Source organism: Triturus cristatus, chromosome 1_2 (genome assembly GCF_964204655.1).
Source record: "Triturus cristatus chromosome 1_2, aTriCri1.1, whole genome shotgun sequence".
In the NCBI taxonomy this organism is placed as follows: domain Eukaryota; kingdom Metazoa; phylum Chordata; class Amphibia; order Caudata; family Salamandridae; genus Triturus; species Triturus cristatus.
The window spans coordinates 665,017,574-665,039,380 of NC_140580.1; the positions used below are offsets into that span (position 1 = coordinate 665,017,574).

Here is a 21,807-nt window from a genome sequence, read left to right on the forward strand (position 1 = left end):
TATAAAACAAGGACACTGGAAAGAAGGACCCATGTCAAAGTTGAAAATCCTCTCCCAACCACCTTATTATATTAACTATCTTCTTCATGATGTTGCATCAATCACTTCCGACTGTACACTGAGAAGTTAAGAAAATGTAACTTTGTATAGTAACATTCATACAACACCAGCCATGTACACGACTATACTGCAACTTTGAATGTACTTCCTCCTCGCCTACTTTATCAAACTGTATGAGACAATGTACAAATGTGTCAGATTACTCCTGCCTACCCTTAAGACTCTGTATCTTTAAATGTATGACGAACATTGACGATACTGTAACTGAAAGGCTAACAAAGGTGAATATTGGCCGGACAAGCTGGCGAGATATGTTAAAAGGGAGGACTGTGGAAATTTAGCTTGCAAACTGAACATTATCTGCGCCATCTTGCCTCTCCCCAGCGCCACGCATAGCAAATGTACGGTCGCCATTTTAGGCACCCCACTCTCTCTCCCCGCTCACTCTCGATCGCCAGCGCTTTCTCCCGGCGCTGCGAGCATCCCCCGGCGCCGGCCACCCCCGCTCTCTCATACAGGCCATAAACCCTCTCCTTCTGCGCGACCCTGCTACGGAACCACTTCCGACCGACAACCCATACATGGTCATGCCTCTCCTTTGATAACCCCCTTCCTCTGCGCCCCATTGTCCGAACTGGTCCCAGGCCATCACCTAGCCCTGCGGATGCAGTTTATTGCCCCTACTGTAAGGGAAACACCCCGCATCAAAGGGATTACAGTAGATCAAAGCCCCTACCCCCTGAGACCCGGCCGGTTGCACACACCCCCGGGAATTAGCGGAATTCCCTGCTGCGCGATAGTCATCTCCCACTGCGGGTAGGGTGGGAACCTCTACTGTAACCATGTGTGGGATCGGATCTGAGCCGGGGCTTCAGGGGATATTTCCCCCGCGCATCAAGGGAATCTCAAGAATGTACTATGTATAATAAAGCAATAAACCAGTGTATAAGAGACCAGGTCTCAGAGATGCAGTTAGAGCACCTCGTGACGATACCTTGCTGTCTGATCTGATGTGTTCTGCTCCGACGGAATAAAACTTTGTTTCCTGCCTTCCAGTCTCCGGCGCCTGCCTCTTTTATTGGTAAAATCATCGAGTGGTATGAGAGGCGATTACCGCCGGGCAAATACTTGAAAGGTTATCGACTAAAACTGCCGCTACCATTTAACATAAGGACTTAATTCAAATTATAGTAATCATACTAATATCAATAATTTAAAAACTGACAAATAAGCGACATCTGATATGACTATTCTGAGGTCTCCCAGAGCTAAACTCAGTATTTATTTCTGCTGCTGGCTTCCGGGAGTGGGTACCTGCATTTATTTTTTCAATGGCATAGCAAGACCATTTGCTGCTCTTACCTGCGGGGTGGTCCCCTGCGTTTGCTGTCCCGCAGGTAAGAGTGGGGGGCACCGGCCAAAAACTCATGCAACCAGAGACGGGTCAACCCCCCCCCCCCCTTTCTAAGCCACTTTATTTTTGGGGACCAGATTTCATTTTTAAGATGCATGAGGTGGAATCAGAACCTTGCTTGATATTCAGCAACTTCGGCATTTGGCAGTGTAGATGGTGTGCTCCTATGAATCTCTTCAGGCTCCTGCATTTGTATGTTTTTTTTCATTCAGCTCTTGGTAGACCTGCCTGTCCATGGTCGTGGTAAGTCACCAATTCAAATGGAATGATAATCACACATAGAGAACAAATTGCTGGTACAACTCAATAACAGACAAAAGCGTAAGGGTGAGTTTTGGACCTTGGACCTTGTTGCACCTTTCACAAATTGGCTCATGTCACAAATTATTAATTGACAACTTGGCGGGAATCCATGAACACATGGATGTGCACTGCCCCATGGCCACATGCTTTCATTCACACTGGAGGCAACGTTCTGGGGTACCTTAGCTGGTCGTTCACATCCTGGAAGTTCTGGCGAGCGAATATCACGGCTGGGCTTGAGTTCACTGGGAGGGCCAGGCGATTGTTGAGGTACATATCCTCCACCCAGTACTGTTGAACCTTGGGAGAGAGTATCAGTTGTATCAAAAGAGAGACAGATGGGAAGCAATTGGCTTTTATGGACAAGGTTTCTCTGTGCAAGAATAAATGAAAAATAAGTAGGAGCTTGGGACAAAAGTACAGCTACAATGACTTCTTGCTACATTTGAGGGACATTTCAGTCCATCATTTTGGCACAAGTTATGAAACCTATAACCTTTAAGGGCCAAATGTACTGCAATTGAGTATTGAATTACTTTGCTTTTTTTTACACAGACATCTTTGCCTTCCCACCTTCATTTTACAATGTGACTGATGTATTAATCAGTCATATCACAAAAACCCTCCTTTGCAGGGACATGCAAAACTCCTAACTCATTAAAATTATTGCGGCAGGAGTCCTTTTGTATGACTGTTATTGCAGGAAGGAGGGGTAGGAGGGACATCAAGTATCAGTCTCTGCATTCAAAATCCCTGCATGCCAACATTTTTAGTTTAAAGTGGTTTTTATTAGCATTTTCCATACTGAAGACATAAAATACCAATACAACAAGACATTGCAGCAAAGATAAACACAAGGAGCTGGTCGGAATCACAATGTACATGAGATGTCTCACAGAGCCCCAACCAAGTGTGGGGGGGGGGTGCCCCACCTTATCACCAACACTCAGCACAGTAGTACAAATCATGGAAGGTTCAACACAAGCCCCCGGCACCCCACCGAGTAGAGTCTTTGGCACATTGATTTACCATAACTGTAAGTTGCACACTCTATATGCACTAATCCATGTCTAAGGCGAAGCTGGGACTACCACATGTGAAGACCCAGGGGAACTTTCAATTGTTTCACTTACCGTACTCAAACGTTCCACCATCTCTCCCCAGAGCTTGAAATCCCGCTCTGCGTTCTCGTCCATACGCACTCGCCGCAGCCCACATTCCTCTGCAACCGACGACTCACTCAGATCCAACAATCATGTGCACCACAGCTAGGAGGCAGTAGCTATCCAATGTATCGTTATGTGTATCCGAGCCAATACTAGTCCCAACAACGCAAATTGATCTCCCATTTTTAGGTCTCGCCTGATCCAGCGCATGCGCTGGTCTGGCAAGACTTATTGAGAGGACTCCAAAAAGTGCTACCAGGCCAGCCTAGAGCTACAGTGCATGTGCGCGGGCGCGCGCCGCGCTTTACTGCGATTACTTTCACTTTCACGGCCGCATGGCCGCTTGGCATAGCCAATAGGTCTCGCTTTTGGGACCTTATAAGTATTTAGTTATGCAACTGTTGCATGGCTAAACACTTATAAGGTCCCAAAGGCGAGACCTATTGGCTATGCCAATGCTTGATCTGTCCGCTTTGGGGAGTGGCAAAGTCAGAGCAGGCAAAGCACCGCTTTAACCCAGTATTCATCTAGCTATGGACAACTCCACATCATATTGCGCACCTCAGGCATGCGGCCGTGCGACCAGGGAAACTGCTGTTTAACCTCCGGTGTGAGATATGCCCGGTGCAAATAATAACACTGCATGCGCTTGAAGCACGCGTTACTTGCAGTATCCTCCACCTGGGTGTGGGCCTGCTTCCATTCGGTGTCCGTGAAAGGGTCCCCCAGATCTGCCCTCCCAACCAGTGCGGATATGTCCCAGTTCTATGCATCTGTCAGCCCTCAGTGCAACCCATAGCTGAGAAATGATTCCCCTACTTGTGCCTGGGTCCAATGTGACCCCGAGTATATAGGGTTCCTCTGGCTCCTCGGGAATGGTCGACCAGAACCCCCGAGCTGTGCAGGAGAGCTTCACAAAGTGCAGGACTTGCCCCGGTGCTACACTAAACAGTATGGCAGAATCGGTCATAGTGATGAAGGCACCGTTCAAATATAGGTCACCTGCTGTTCGGCAGCCGCCTTCCAGCCGCTGTGTCATATCCAACAAGGTCTGCATTTGCTGGAAGGGTCTCAAACACCACACAGGGCTGAACTCCCTCATCATTTATTTTTTTTCATTTACAGATAAGGGATATTTTGTATCAGGTTGCAAGTACCCAATCGATCTGGTAGGTTCTGACATGATGTCTTGCTTACATAAGGCACTTAGGAAACCTTTAATTAGCGCAATCCACCAAGGTTTCTGTCAACATAGGATCGATGATAGCCAACTACCAGCGGCCGAGTGAAGCAGGATGCTTTCTTCTGACATCTTGCCATCTGACATTCATAGTGCCCTCGAGAGTGTTGATGGCTCAGTGCACTCTATAAACCTAAAGCTGCAATAATTCAAGACTATTTGTATGTTGTTTTATACATTGGAATAAAATCAAAATGTGGTGGGAACATAGGTGTTGATAAGACTAATTATCCTAAGCATGGTTGTTCAGCAGCAGTTATTCTACATGTGTGTTACATGTTCTGCCTTTCAGGAATTTTGGGAAAGGGTGACCCAACTAACAACATCTTGTCTTGGATTTGAACTTACAGCTTACTCCTAAGGTGATTATGATGGGATGCAAAATAGAATTCAATCTTGATTTAAGATGGATGCTATCTTAATAATTGTTTCTGCTAGGCTCCATATCTCCAGGGCATTGGTCTCCCCATCTTCCCACCGGGAACAGCCAAGTGGTGGGCTGTCATTCTGGAAATAGCCAGAGGTATCCGCTCCCTAAAAAGACTGAATAGAATTTGGGTTGGATTCAATTGGGATACGCAAGATGAATGTTTAAATGAACTTTTAAGACCCTATATTCGATATATTGTATAACTGATATGTTTCTATTGTTCAACCTAGCTATGTTCTTTTGCAGTCTCTTTGACACTTGTTTCATATTGTATTTTCTATATATTATGTGGTACCATCCTTGTGCGACAAGCACAATCTTTTATTTGTAATTATCTATTTGCAATAGGGTCATTCCCCAAGTTATCCATTTTCTTTTTTGATCTGTATGTGTGATGATCATGTCTGACCTAATAAAAACATAATTAAAAAAAAACACCACAGAGGGAGCAGTCACGCATATCGGTCCTTACGTAAAACCCTCTGAACCAATTGCCCCCAAAGCTGCAGCCCTCAGCCTCGCTATGTGAGGGCAGTCTGCTGGCACCCCTGCACCACTCATCAGCAGCTTGGGGAGGGTGTTGCCATCCACCAGTCCTGCAAGATGATATAGCTGCAAATCTGGGAGACACAGGCTGCTCTCGTCGGGGTCCAGTTTCAGAATATCTGATTTGACCCGGCTCCTCCTGCCAGAGCACACTAATGGTACCAATAAGCTATTGAGTTCCATGCACATAGCCATCATGAAATCACATAATTCTGCATCATGTACAGACAGCAGGGCAGGAGCACCATCTTACTCAGGGCTAACCTTCCCATCACCGACACTGTGAGTGTGTTCCAAAACTGGACCGATGTACATGCCAACATTTTTTTTAACCAGCCCTTGACCCTTGAAATCATAGGGGCGAATTAAAAAAAAATTATGTTGATATTCAATGATTGACATTAAGGATGTTTGTAGTGGTCCTCTGCACCACGGTCTGCTCCCCCAATACCAAATACACTCTTTTTCAAAGTGGAAGCTGTACCACAAGATAGCTTCCATTTTGTGAATGAGAGACCTCTAAAGAATTTGCATTAGATCCATCGTATGAGTGTATCTACGATCACAAACCATTAATATATTCCATTAAAATTGGGTGTGAAGAGAGGATGCCCCTTTCATGCTACCGCCTACTACCAAACCCCAGTTGATTAGAAAGGGGATATTTTGCTAATTTATTTAAGGTCAAAGCCTTGCAAACACCATAGCTGTCTGGTTGTGAAAAGACTTCTTGGGGATATTCTGAAACCTTCCCTGTGAATGCACTCTGCCTATTGCTTACCATTGACTTTGTGGTTTGTAATTCACATTTGCTCGCTATTTGTTTGCTAGCTTTATTTCTCTTAGGCCGTCCAGCATGTCTTTGTCCCACCCATGGAACATAGCCTGTTCACTCTATTCTGCCACCAGTGCTCACTTTCTGAAAACAGGCCGTTAAATGTTGTTCTTATCTTGTCACATTTGCTGTGCATTCAAAGACATAGGTCAAATGTCAGGCTCTGTCTTCTGAGGGAGCTTGATGTTTACTTTTCTTTCTCTGACTTCAAAATGAGAGGAGTTATGTAGCAATTCTATTGGGTACTGAGGCGGGAAATGAAAGTTTTTTGAAGAGCACACAACAAAATGTAAATGTCTATAAATAACTTGTGCAAATATTTATAATATATCTGAATTTAAACAGCAGAATGAAGCACACTTTTTTGTAATTCTGAAGTTTGGTGGAAACAAATATTTTAATATGAACAAAATGAAGCAATACACTAGTTGATGCCATTTTCACACATTATCATTTGTGTATTGAATAGTTTTATCAGTAAAACTGTATGTGTAAATGTTCTGGTCCTTTCAACTGAAAAAGCGTTGTCTATACTAATAGTGAGCTACCACACCATGAATACTCTAATTTCCACCACTCCACTCTACGCCTCTCTACTCTAGGACACTCTTCTTTACTCTACACCACTCCACTCTACAGCACTATATTCTACAATACTCCACTGTTGACACTCCACTCCACACTACACCACTGAACTCTACGCCACTTTACTATAGGACACTCCATTCTACTCTGACACTCCACTCCACCACACTCCACTCTATGCTGTTCCACTGCACAACACTCTAGTCTACTCTATGACACTCCACTCTATACTACTCTGCATCACTCTACTCTACGACACTGCACTTTACTCCACGCTATGCCACTCCACTCCACTCCACTCTGTGGTGCGCCACTTCTCTCTATGACACTTAACTCTATTCTACTTCACTCAATGACACTATACTCTACTCCACTCTAATCCATTCTATGCCACTCTACGCCACTCCACTCTATGGCACTGTATGCCTCTTCACTGTAGGCCACCCTACTTCACTCTATGCCACTTCACTCAATGCCACTCCACTGTATGCCACCTTCTGCCACTCTATGCCACTCCACGCCACTCCACTCAATGACACTTCACTCTGTGCCACTCCAATCTATGTATTTTTACTTCACACTATGCCATTCCACTCTATGACAGTTTACTCCACTCTACACCGGTGAGCCTCTCCACTCTATGCCTCACCACTTTACACCCCTCTATTCCACAACACTCCACTCCACTCTAAGGCCCTCCACTCTATGACCCTCCACTCCACGACTCTGCACACCACCCTAGAACTCTATGCCACTCTACTATACTTCATGCCAAACCACTCTAACCCACTCCACTCTACACCACTCCACAACACTCCACTCTTTGCAACTCCACTCTACTCTATGACACTCTGCTCTACTCCACCCTTTGCCACTCTACTCCACTCTACATCACTCCACTCCACAATACTCTGTGCCCCTTCACTCTAGGGTACTCTACTTCACTGTATGCCACTCCACTCTACTCCATTCCACTGTAAGCCAATGTATATCACTCTACATCACTCCATGACACTTCACTCCACTCTATGCCACTCCACTCTGCACGACCTTATTCAACTCTGCACCACTTCACTCCACTCTACAACAGTTTACTCCTCTCTATGTCGGTCCACCTGACTGTACTCTACGCCACACCATTTTACACCTCTCCGCTCTATGTTGCTCCACTCCACTCCACTCTGCGCTCCTCAACTCTACGACCCTCTGCTCTACCACTCTCAATGACCCTCTGCACCACTCTATGACACTACTCCACTCTCCTCCACTCTATGACACTCTACTCCACTCTACTCAATTCCCTCTATGCCATTCCATGCCACATTACTCCCCTCTACAACACTCCATTTGACTCCACTCTATGACACTCCACTCTACGACACTCTCCTTCACTACGCCACACCACTCAACTGTATGCCTCTCTATGCCCCTCCACTCTACACCAGTATATGCCACTCCACTTTACACCACTTTATTCTACGACACTCCACTCTACAACACTCAACTCTATGACACTCCACTTCACAATACTCTACCACACTCCACTCTATGACACTCTGTTCTACGACTCTCTATGCCACTCTACACCACTCCACTCTGTGACACTCCACTTTTCTCCAATCCATGCCACTCCATGCTATGCTTCTCCACTCTATGACACTTTACTCCCCTCTACAACACTCTACTCCACCATACTGCTTTAAGCCACTCCACTCCATGACACTCTATGCCACTTCACTCTAGGTTACTCATTCCACTCTACTCCACTCTATGCCACTCCACTCTATGGCATTTTCATCTACTTTATGCTCCTCCACTCTACACCCATCCACTCTATAATCCTCGACTCTATGGCACTCCTCTCTACTCCACTCTACTCTATGACACTCTACATCACTCCACTCTACAACATTCTAAGTCACTTCACTTTAGGGCACTCTGCTCCACTCTATGTCACTTCACTCCACTCAATGAACTGTCGTCCACGACGCACCACTCTACAACACTCCACTTCACTCTATGCCATTCCATATTTATCCACTTCCCTCCACTTTTTTTAAATATGTTTTATTGTCATTAGGTTCACAACAGTATGTTCAAAATGTAAATTTTCTACAATGAGACCCGCATTTCCAGGGCCCATTCACAGACAAAGTAGACAGCATACATGTATTCTAGTTGTGATCCAACATCTGTTTAGATTTTCGGCTAAGTTTTTTCCGAGCAGGTGAGGAGATCAGACCTAACAATACTTGCATCATCATGAGTTGTATGTTCCAACTCATGGCCCTATTGATATCGTTAAGCACTGTTTTTCAGTAGGGTGTCAGCGCTACATAGAACCATACGATGTGTATGAAATTTGCATAAGGTCTTCCACAGAATGGAAAATTATGGGTAGTGTATATGGCATGTAGTTGTAATGCAATAATTTGAATCTTACATTGGAGCTAACCAGTTTCACCCTTTTTTGTACCCGAGTCCAGCCCCTTGGGGTCATAGGATTCTCTAGCACTTGGTTTGGAAGCGGAGTGTTGCAGTCGAAATGTCAGCACACGGGCCTTATAGATCATAGATATCAATCTGTGTCCCCCTACCATAATCAATAGTGTCACCAATGTATCGGAGGGCTGTGGAGCCTCTGGGAAAGTTGGCTATAGGTCCCAAGAGGTAGCCAAGACTTTTGCGTATTGGCCCCTGCCCAAAGTGAAGGAATTCATAGCATCTTCCCGAGTGATGAAGCGCCCATTGGGGTAGAGATCCCCTAACGTGTTACAGCCTCCCTCTTTCCATTTCTAGATGGACATAGAGACCACAATCTTTAGAAAAGGCCATAGAGACCAAAGAGGCATGTCTGTTGCATATGGTGCCCATTTCAATCCCTTGTTACCGCTCCCTCCCATAATTCACTCGCTAGGCATAATATATAGGGTGGTCCGGGGGTACTCTTCTGCCTCCCATCAGGAATATGGGAAACGCCTGCTCTCCAAGAGAGCCATGATATAGCCTCTTCTCCCAGTTTTCTTCCAGGTCTAGCCAGTGGACCACATGTTGCAAATGTGCCGCCATATAAAACAGTTCTATGTGAGGGATCTCCAGTCCTCCTTGGGCCCAGGTTCATTCAAGGGTAGAGTGGTCAACCCATTGTCGTCTAATAGCCCACAATAGTTCCACAACCAGGCTATCAATAGTTTAAAAATAATGACAGGGGATCGAAATAAGGGTGCCCTAAAGGATGTATAAACATCGCGTAAGTATGATCATTTTAATGACAGCAACCCTACCCATCACAGAGAGGGATAGCTCCTTCCAGCATCATATGGAAGAACGTAGGCTGTCGACCACCCTATCCAGGTTTAAGGTTAAGAAGACCTGGGCTGAATGTGGTAGTTTGATCCCTAAGTGGCTCACATCCTTCGAAGCCCCTCGGAGACCATTCTGAGGGAGTGCCTTTATTGGCATGTCTGCCAGGTTCCCCAGAGGAAATAGTTCGGATTTTGTTGATTTGACTTGGAGGCCGAAACCTCCCCAAACTCCCTCATCACATTTAAAAGCTCCAGGACTATGTGTTCAGGTTGTATTTAGATATGCCGGGGCATCATCAACTTAGAGGGAAACCACATGGGTGGTCCCTCCCAACGCGATTCCCCTGTGGCTCATGGACATATGCAGTCTCTCCGCCACCGGTTCCATGGCGAGTGCAAAGAGGAGGGGCAACAACGGACATCCCTGCCTCACTTCTCTATGCAATGAAAAGGCTGCTGACATCTCCCTTCTAAATCTCTCCCTGGCTCGAGAGGCAGTGTACAGCAGCTGGACCCACTGGGTATATTTAGAGCTCAAGCCCATCTTTCGAAGGACCTGCCACAGGTAGGACCAATCAAGTGAATTGAATGCGTGTTCAATGTCTAGGAGGGCCAAGGCATAAGTGTCCTGCAGTAAGTGAGAAACGTGGAAAACAAGCGAGAGTCATCTTACATTATGGAGGGTGCTCCAATGAGGAATAAATCCCGACTGGTCAATGTGGATTAAATTTGAAAGATGGGGGAGCAGGCACACCGCCAATAATTACAAGGATCTCTTCCTGTGTAATGGGCCTATATAGTTGGATGCTGCAGAAGTAACTAAAGATGGGAGTGGTATTTCTGCCAAGTAACCCCCTCAGGTGAGTCTATGAGCCTTCTCCATGTCTAGCATAGGACATACTCAGGTGAATCTGAAATGCCTGAATCATCAAGGGACCTGTGAGCTGTTCAGATTGACAGTATGAGACCCTGTTGTTTGTCTTGTCTAGTCTGTTTGACGAGCATCACTGTGGTCTTATTGCCCTCTGCATGGAGCTGCTGACGATATACCATATAGTTATGTTTCTCTAGGTTGCGCCAAGTACCACCTTGTAGTCCTCCCTCCAGGATTCTAGTCTATCTAGGTGTAGATTCAGAACCCTCTCAATGACATTCAATTCACCTGTGCTTCTGGATTTCTCTTTCAATCTGTTGTCGCAAACCATATGCCATTTTAAACATATTCCACCAAGCACCACTTTCATTGCTTCCCAGTCCAAGGATATGGTGCTAGCACTACCCAAGTTTTCATCAAAATAATGGGATATCGACTTCCAAAGCGTGGTCTCCAACGGGGCGGGGGTCCAACAATGCCCCTGCTTTCAATCTCCACAGAGGGATTGCAGTACGTCCCTTCTCACCTACAAAGCTAAAAAAAAATGGGGAGTGGTCTGAGATGTGTCGGGTTAAATAGGAGATGTCCTGAACCTCCTGTGCTAGAGTGGTGGAGACTAGGCAATAGTCCAACCGACTATGGGTTGCCTCAGCAGTCGCATAACATGAGAATACTGTTTTGGTTGGGTGTCTCTCATGCCAGACATCTAAAAGATGGAGGCTCTGCATAGCGTCTCATAAGGACCTAGTCATATTGGGCTTAATGTGCCGTTTAGGTGAGTCACGGTCAAGCAGCCCATCAAGGACGCAATTGCAGTCTGTGTTGGGTGCATAGAGGTTTATGAGCCAAAGCTCGCGGCAATGTAATTTACCATGTAAAATGACGTAACTTCCCTCTGGGTCAAGGATATGGCCTCGGTGGTGAAATGGGACCCCTGGGGCCACACATATTATTGTACCACGCACAAACCCAGAATAAGATGTGGCGTAAAGTTGTCTCCTCCATCGTTTGCAGTGGCAGAGGAAACAGACCCCCTACTCTTGAGTTTCCTGTAAGAATGCTATGGAAATTGTATTACATGTTAGGTATTCATACATCCAAAGCGTTTCTCAATTCCGCCATACCCCTGACATTACAGGCAATGAATTTAAAAGTCTGTCCTGCCATTATTAAGTAGGCAAACCCACAAAGCAGGGGAAGGTGACTGCCTCCCATCCCTACTCCAGATCCCCCCAAAACAACAGTATATACCACATTATACAAGAGCAGCACTACATTCCCAAACTCATCAAACATTTCCTTTTCCACAACTCACCCCTCCCCTTGAGCAGTTCCACCCCAGTGTCCATTCTAGTCCGGTACCAGGCAAGAACCGGCATTTGCCGCCCCATTCCCAAAACCATACAGCAGTCAATAAACAAACCATGTGTGTGGGGATAGAGGCCGTCAGCGCTGGATCCTTATCTACATTCTCTTTGGAGGGACCCTCTGGTTGCATTGTGTGGGTGTAGTTTACAATCTTTTTAGATTGAGCTGGTTTCAGCATCTTGTCCTTCCCCATGTCAACTTGGTGGACCCAACCAAGTATCGGGACCCCTCAGGCTCCACTTCAGGTGGGTCTTCCTCACCTGCAGGTTCTGCAGGTCTTCCCCAGAAGGGAGTCGCCACCCCCACCAATCCAGTGCTCTGTCCCCGTGATCGCGATCTAGGGAAGCATATGCGGGACAGGCAACAAGGACCCCTACCTCTAGCCGGGCAGGCGGCGCAATCCCCGCACACCCCATTCCCTCACATAAAATCTCTGGTATATTGAAAGGGGAAGAGCCCACAGCTGTGCACAGATATAGTCAGACAGGAGTGGGCCCCAAACAGACACAGGTAGCGTGGGTCCCCTATGTATTGAAACTCGGGCTCAACTGACTAATAGCGGGCACAGGAGAACTAGGAGGGGGTGAGCAGTCTTTTGTAGGATGATGATCCATCAGCTTGGCCCCTAGGGGGCAAGCAGCGAACCTCAAGCACAACAGGGGCCAGGGTATAGGACCCTGGTGCAGGAGTTCCCACAGGGCTCACCCCTCTGCGTACATCAAGTCACATATTCAGCTGAGTGGTTGAGGCAGGATACATAATGGGAGCGGCCCCAGGCAATGATACCATTAGAAGGTATTCAACCCCTAAAGCAACTCACTGTGTTGGCAGCTGGAGCACACCAGGGCACCCGCGAGAAGGGTGGCAGCCATCCGCAGGGGGGACACATCCAGGGCACAGCAAGTGGAAGGGAACCTGGGCAAATCCGGTATAAGGTCACCATGACACCCACCATCAGCCACACGGGTACATCGGCCGATCCAAAGTACATATATGTCAGGAGGAATTTGTGCCCCGGGGCCCTCCGATGGCCAAGTTCAGCCATATGATTAAGAGTGGGAGGGCTCTGGGCCCAGCTAGTATGCTGCTTTAATCCTGTTTGTATAGAGGGCCCCCACCAGCATTAGCACCAGTGTCTTGGGTGCTTCATCTGTACACAGAGACGGTCCGCCAGCCCGCAGGCTACAAACCTACCCACTAGGGTAGGCTCGGCACACTGGACACATGCAGAGCTGCTCCTGGATCTGCACCCAGACCAGTGGGGGTCATGTAGAGCTGCAGCCCAGGGTGGGATCACAGCCCCATCACAGTGTTGGGCCTGGTCTGAATGCAGCTTGGAGCAGGGCGATGGAGCCCAGTGCGGCACAGAGTCTTCCCCGAGTCACCGCTGGCCGGGGCTTATGGGCGGTTTTCACTGCCCCAAGCAGAACCCCAGCAGTGCCAAAAGCATTATAATGTTGTGGGGGTGAAGACGGTCCAGATAGATGAGGATAATCACTGGATTCTTTTGATGCCAGCAGGAGCGCCGTTAAAGAGTGAATAAACAGCCATGATGCTTGGTCACACCTTCCTCCACTTCACTTTACTATATGACACTTCACTATAGGTCACTCTATGACAGTCCACTTTACAACACTCCACTCTATGATACTCTATGCCACTCTACATCACTCACCTCTATGATAAATTGCTCTACTCTACACCAGTCCATGCTATGCCACTCCACTCTATGACACTTTACTCAACTTTACTCCACACTACTCCACTCTGCACCACTCCACTCTGCAACACTTTACTTCGTTCTATGCCAATCTATGACACTCACTCTACGCCTCTCCTCTCTACCCTACTCCACTCTCTCTCTCTACTCCACTCTACTCCATTCTATTCCCCTCTATGCTACTCCACTCTTTGACACTCTATTCCATTCCATTCTATGCCACTCTAAGCCACTCCACGTTACTCTACTCTATTCCACTCCACTCCACTCTGTTACACTTTACTCTACTCTACGCCAGTCCATGCCATGCCACTCCACTCTACACCATGCCACTCTCTGCTACTCCACTCTACTCCACTTTACTCCACTCTATGCCCCTCATCTCTATGCCCCTCCACTCCACGGCCCTCCCCTTCACTTTATTACACTCCACACTATGGCACTCCACTCCATGACACTCCATTCTATGACCCTTCACTTTATTACTCCCTACTATACGTCACTCTAATCCCCTCTACGACACTCTTCTCCACACTGCACAATTGCCACTTTACTCCACTTTATGCCACTTTACTCTTGGCCACTATATTTCACTCCACTCTACTTCACTCTATGACACTCTACTCCACACTGCACAATTGCCACTTTACTCCACTCTATGCCACTTCACTCTTGGCCACACTACTTCACTCTATGTCACTCCACTCTTTGCCACTCTCCTCCACTCTTTGCCACTCTCCACCACCCCACAACACTCTAGCATATGCCACTCAACTCTATGCTACTTTCCTCCACTCTACACCAGTCCATGATAGTTTAATCCACTTTACACCTGTCCACACCACTCCACTCTGCGTCATGCCATTTTACGCCACTTAAATCCACTCTATATTCCTCCACTCTACGGCCAGCCAGTCTACGCCCCTCGACTGCACTCTATGACACTTCACTCCACTCTACGACACTCCACTCTACTCGCTTCCACTCTATGACTCTCCACTCTATGACCCACAACACTCTACTCCACTCAATGTCACTCTATGAAACTCTACGCCATTCTACAGCCCTCTATGTCACTCCACCACAATCCACTCCACTCTATGCCACTCCACTCTACTCTATGCCACTGTACTCCACTCTACACCACTCCACTTTACGACACTCTACAACACTTTATACCATTTTAAACTAGGGCACTCTACTCCACTGTACACCACTCTCCTGTATGCCACTCCACTGTAGGCCTCTGCATGACACTCCGCTCTACGACATTCAACACTACTCCACTCTAGGCCACTCCACCCTATGTCATTTTCCTCTTCTGTAAACCACTCTACTCCACTCTTTGACACTTTGCTCTACTCTATATTAGTCCATACCACTCCACTCTACGACACCCAATGCACTCCACTCTATGCCACTTTACTTCACTTTATACCCTCCACTCAATGCCTCTCCACTCTATGGCCCTACGCTGCACTCTCCAACACTCCACTCCACAACATCTCACTCTACTCTACACCCCTCAACTATATGACCCTCCACTCCACCCTATGACACTCTGATATACGGCACTCTACACAACTCTATGCCACTCTATTCTACTCCACTCTATGACACTCTACTCTACTCTACTGTACTCTATGCCACTCCACTCTATACCACTTTACTCCACTCCATGCCACAACACTTGTATCCACTCCTCACCAGTCCACGCTACTTCTCTCTATGCCACACCACTGTACACCACTTCACTCTAAAACACTTTACTCCACTCTATGCTCCTCCACTGTACACCCCTCCACTCTACAACCCTCCATTTGATGACCCTCCACTCCACTCTAGGACACTCCACTCTACGCCCCTTGCTCTATGCCCCCCACTCTATGACCCCCAACGCTACGACCCTTCCATCCATTGTACAACACTACAACACTCTATTTCGCTCTATGCCACTCTACTCTACTCTATGACACTCTACTCTACTCTATGAGATGTTACTCTACTCTACACAATTTCCTTTACCCCACTCCACTTTACTCCACCTAATCCCATGCCACTCGACTCCACTCTACGACACTCCACTCTATGACACTCTACTCCACTCTATGACACGCTACTTCACAACTCCACTGTATGCTCCTGAATGCCACGCAACTCTATGCCACTCTAGTCTATGACACTATATTCCACTCTTTGCCCCTTCACTGTATGCTTCTCCACTCTACGTCCTACCACTCTACAACACTGCACTCTAGAATCCTTCACTCTATGCTATTCCACTTTAAGGGCCAGATGTATGACCCTTGTAAATTGCGCCTCGCAATTTGCGCTCGATTGCGAGTCGGAAATTACGAGTCACAAATTGTGAGTCGCAATTTAAAATGTACTACATTGTCAGAGACACTGATTGCCATTCCCAATGGGGTCGCAAAATGCGAGGCTCATGCATATTAATTAGCCACTCACAATTTGCGAACCCGTTGGGAATGGCTGGCCCTCCCAGGGAAGGTGGCCTGCTGGGCTCAGCAGAACACCATGTCTGTGACTGCTTTTCAGTAAAGCAGTTTATTTAATGCAGCCCGTTTTCCATAAAGGAAAATGGGATGCATTTTTTTTTTTTAAATGAAACGTTTTTGTTTCATTTTTTAAGGGCAGGCAGTGGTCCCTGGGACCACTGCCTGGCCCTAAAAAGTATTTCCCCCTGCATTTGCAAAGGGGAAGGGGTCCCCACGGGAACCCCTTCCTTTTTGTGAGTGCATTACCACCCTCTTGAAGATGGTGGTAATTTGCGAGTGTTTTGCAACCGCAATTGCGGTCGCAAAACATTCATACATGGCTTTGGGGCCACTCGACTCCACTCTACGACACTCCACTCTATGACACTCTACTCCACTCTATGACACGCTACTTCACAACTCCACTGTATGCTACTGAATGCCACTCAACTCTATGCCACTCTAGTCTATGACACTATATTCCACTCTATGCCCCTTCACTGTATGCTTCTTCACTCTACGTCCTACCACTCTACAACACTGCACTCTAGAATCCTCCACTCTATGCTATTCCACTCTAAGGGCCAGATGTATGACCCTTGTAAATTGCGCCTCGCAATTTGCGCTCGATTGCAAGTCGCAAATTGCTAGTCGCAATTTACAATGTACTACATTGTCAGAGACACTGATTGCGATTCTCAATTGGGTCGCAAAATGCGAGGCTCATGCATATTAATGAGCCACTCACAATTTGCGACCCCATTGGGAATGGCTGGCCCTCCCAGGGAAGGTGGCCTGCTGGGCTCAGCAGACCACCATGTCTGTGACTGCTTTTCAATAAAGCAGTTTTTTTCAATGCAGCCCGTTGTCCATAAAGGAAAATGGGATGCATTTTTTTTTAAATGAAATGTTTTTGTTTCATTTTTTAAGGGCAGGCAGTGGTCCCTGGGACCACTGCCTGCCCCTAAAAAGTATTTCCCCCTGCATTTGCAAAGGGGAAGGGGTCCCCACAGAGACCCCTTCCTTTTTGCGAGTGCATTACCACCCTCTTGAAGATGGTGGTAATTTGAGAGTGTTTTGCGACCGCAATTGCGGTCGTAAAACATTCATACATGGCATTGGGGTCGCTATTAGGAAGGGTACGCCCCTTCCTAATAGCGACTCACAATTCCAAAATAGTGAGTCGCAAATAAATTGCGACTCGCTATTTTGGAATTGTACATGGCCCTGTGACATTTTGCATGCGCAAATGGGTCGCAAACCCATTTGCACATGCAAAATAGGGCTGTACATCTGGCCCTATGACACTACCCTCTTCGACACTCAACTCTATGGCATTCCACTCTGCAACAGTCTACTCCACTCTGTGCCACTCTATAACACACTACTCCACTCTACACAATTCCAGCTATGCCACTTAACTCCCCTCTATGCCACTCCACGCCACCCATCCTACAAATTGAAAACACTCCCCAGGCCCATGTACGAGTACAAGACGTTCTGAGATTCGTAGTAAGCTGGATGACTCTCAATTCACTAAAGGTCAACCCGGATAAAACTGTGGTGTTGGCCATTACTACGGATAATAACCCATGGTCTTATCAATTCTGGCCACAGGAGCTGGGAGACACTCCATCTCCAGCACCAGCGGTAAAAAGCCTGGGTATAAAAATTGACGCTTATCTCTCTTTGTCTAACCAAGTTTCCACTGTCTTTGGGACATGTGTGGGCCAAGTAAGACAATTGAGGAAACTCTCACCCATCCTCCCCCCTCCCACCATGCGAACGGTGGTGACAGCAATGATCTTGTCTCGATTAGACTATGGCAATGCGCTTTACATTGGGTTACCGGAGAATCTGTTAAATAAACTTCAGGTGGTAATGAATGACGCCGCCAGGCTGATTTTTAAACTCCCCAAATATACAAGAGCTGCCCACCTATTGCAAAAACTTCACTGGCTCCCTATCAAACAAAGGACCAAACTCAAGGAATTCTGTATTGCCCATTAGGTTCTATATGGACATGCCCCAAGTTACATCAAAGAGCGCCTGGTGAAATATGTTCCAAGCCGCGCTCTAAGGTCCTCCGCGGGGAACCAACTATCCTGCCCGTGGCTTAACCGTACAAAAAAAGGAGGGCGGGCCTTCTCCGTCTGCATTCCACAATTATGGAATAAGCTCCCATCCCATCTTCGATCCGAGAAGGCCCTTCTACCATTTAGAAATAATCTGAAAATCCTCCTCTTCATTGAAGCCTGGGCTTAATGCCATTTTGCTCAAGGGCCATATTCACCTGGGGGCACTGTAGTTCTCTTCTCATAGCACTTAGAGACCTGTCGGTATTAAGCGCTTTATGAATTTCAATTAACATTAACATCAACATTAACACTCTACTCTACTTCACTCTATTCTACGACAAACACTCCACTCTACTCCACGGTATGCCACTCCCATTTATGACTCTCTTTGCCTCTCTACGAGACTCTGCCCCACTCTACGCCCCTCCACTCTACCCCCCTCTTCTGCACCCGACTATACACCATTCTAATCCTATCTACTCCACTCTAGACCACTTGACTCTACTCCATTCTACTCCATCTCAGTCCACTCCACGACACTCCCTTACACTACACTCCACGACACTCCACTCTACTCAACTCTTCGCCACAATGCCCCTCTCAATGACACTCCACTCCTCACCGCTCTCATCTAAGCCACTAATTTTTAACCATGCTGAACAACCACCAAGCTGGTGTGCAACAAGGCTAAAACACATTGGGCGAGACCTATTTGTTTTGCCAAGGCTTGTTTATATTGTGACTTTTCTTTCTACAAATGCAAAAACTGTGATTTTGCAAATTTCACCTTTTTGGGTCTGCAAAAAAGACAGTATTTTAGACTCTGTGTGTAACACCTGAGAACCATTGGGTGATCGTTTGTGGTATTCAAAAACTAAGTAATTCAAACAATCTATCAGCAAACCATATGCCTGCTTACATACATTGCGTGCCTTCCCTCAGGGCTATTTATCAGCTGAAGAGCTGTTGATCCTGTTATCAGTGCCCACTAAACAGTCCCTTATTCGTCAGCCTAGGAAGAGTTGCCCTGTGTCCCATATGGCCAGTCCAGCCCAGCAATGCAGCAGCTATCACTCATGAAGGGAAGAAGGTGGCTGCGTTTTACCAGCGTCCCTGTTAAGGGCGCCATCGTGTGGTTCAGAAGCCTCTCTCATATAGCCTATTTCATGACCACTTGTTTTAATGCCATAGCTCCTTTAAAATACTATCATCCTCTCAGCTATTTTTATCTCCCTGAACTTACCATGTGTCGGCAAGTAAGTACCTTTGTGACATTCATCTGTACGTTTCATCAAAGCTGAAAGCCAGCCTAAAACCTATCTCCTCCAGAAACTGAACTTGTCAAAGACAGAATATTTAACCTTTAATCTTTCTGTCAGCAAAATAGCCACCAATGCCTCAAAATTAAATTGGACTGGATTCTCAAAGTCATTGGTGCAAACAAGTTTACTTACATGTGCTTGCATTACATTTGCAAATCCAAGTTTGGTATTTATAAAACTTAAATGTGCACTTTAATAGGGATATACACATTCGTAATATTACACCACGAAAATGTAAAATTTTACATAAGCAAATCCTACTCTGGGTTTGGCAAGTATCCATACCAGAGGGGGTGGGGGGGCCTAGACATTTTAGAAACACCTGGATATCACAAACATCTTTCTGACCGATTAATAACTCAGAAGTGGTTGGAGTTTACGCCTGCTGACGGGGAACAAACACTCTTAAAATTACTCAGAGAGTTTCTACCCCGGGGCATATTTACAAGAGCATATTGTCACCAGAACGTCACTTTTTATGATGTTCTGGTGGCGATAACAGCAGTGTAAACAAAAAAAGAAAATGATAATAACTCAAGTTATTATCATTTTATTTTTCTTATGGTCAGGCTAGGGCGGGCAGGTCTTTACTCCCTTGAAGTCAGGGAGGAGGAGTGGTTGTGCACTCTGTAAAGTGCGCATGAATAGTTGACTGGTCCTCTCGGGCCGGCCAAACATTCATGCGCACTTCGTATGTTCTCCATGCAGGCTGCATTACAGCCTGCATTGAAAATATGCCCAGGACCCCATTCCCTGGCTGAGCGCCGAACCATAGTGTTCAGACCAATCACAATGCTGCATCGCAGTGTTGTGATTAGCTGTGGTGAGCCTGAGTGCTTCCTGGTCTCTGGAAAAAACTCACTTGACGTGGGAGAGATGTGGCGAGATTGAGTAGGTGTTTTTTTTTATTCAAACCCCCCCTCCTGCCCTGCCACCCCGTACCTAACCACCCGCCACTGGGCGATAAACTCTTCACCTTATTTACAAGGCAGCATTAAGCCACTTAATGTGGCTTAATGCCGCCTTGTGAATAAGGCGCCCTTTCACGCAGTACTTAGCGTGAAAGTGGAGGGCAATGGGTGATTTGGGAGGCGTTCCGCCACAACACCCATTGCTATTTGATGCTGGCCCCTATTTACAAGGGTGGCATAAATAGAAGGCAGCGCCAAAAATAAGACAAGGGAAAACCTACCCTTATCCTGGCGAAACGAGGAGACATCATTAAGTAATCCTCGTTTTGCTGTTTTTATGTGTGCTGCATTCTGCAGCAGACTTAGAAAGAGCAAATCATCACAAGTGATTGTTCAAGTGCAGGAAGGTGTCTCTTACTGCACATAAACAATCATTACAAAATGACGAGCACACACAGAAGTTACAAATCACCATTATTGATTGTTGATGTGCCGGAAGGGACATGTTCCTGCACATGAACAATCATTCCCCAGAACGCAGTCACCCTTACACTATGGTTCCAGGGTGCCTGCGTTGGTTCTAGGCAGCTAAATTTAGCACCAGTGCTAGGGGAAAAGCAGGGGTGTGCCGCATTCTTGGAGTGCGGTGTTAGCAATTGTGGCTTAACACCGCGCTCTTCCGTTCTCTTGTAAATATGCCCTTGAGAGAAGTATTTTCTTGCCAGAGACAAACCACGGCACTTTCATGCCTCTAATTGTAACCTAGGCACAGTTACATATTCAGAATGCAAATAGAAATTCACAACTGTCTTCCCTGAGTACTCCTGGCAACCTTTGACTGTCTGCCAAAGATTTCCAGGAGTACCCTTGGAAACCTTTGTAAATTCCTAATATTCAGAAATCTGCACCCATACGGGGGAGTAAACGCGTGCGTACAAATTGTGCCAGCTTAATTACAAGTCTTAACTGCAAGATTCAGGTAAAATAGTTCCTTATACATCTCCCTGTATGTGGGCTTAGGTGTTAAAGTAGTTCATGTTCAGTTATTACTCCTCAGACACCCAGGAAAAGCCTGATATCACCCATTTTTTCCCCAAAGCTGGCCCATATCCTGCCAATAGTAATCATTAGAGTACATATTCTCAAGCATCT

General features: G+C 46.5%; 1 protein-coding gene across 1 annotated transcript in view; it reads right to left on the minus strand.

The window, feature by feature from the left end:
* CHAT (choline O-acetyltransferase) overlaps nt 1-21,807 on the minus strand; it is a 314,503-nt gene that overhangs the window by 228,073 nt on the left and 64,623 nt on the right. Inside the window, exon 3 of the mRNA XM_085615102.1 lies at nt 1,959-2,077. Within this exon, the coding sequence (XP_085471228.1) occupies nt 1,959-2,077 (119 nt within the window). The remainder of the gene's footprint in view (nt 1-1,958; nt 2,078-21,807) is intronic.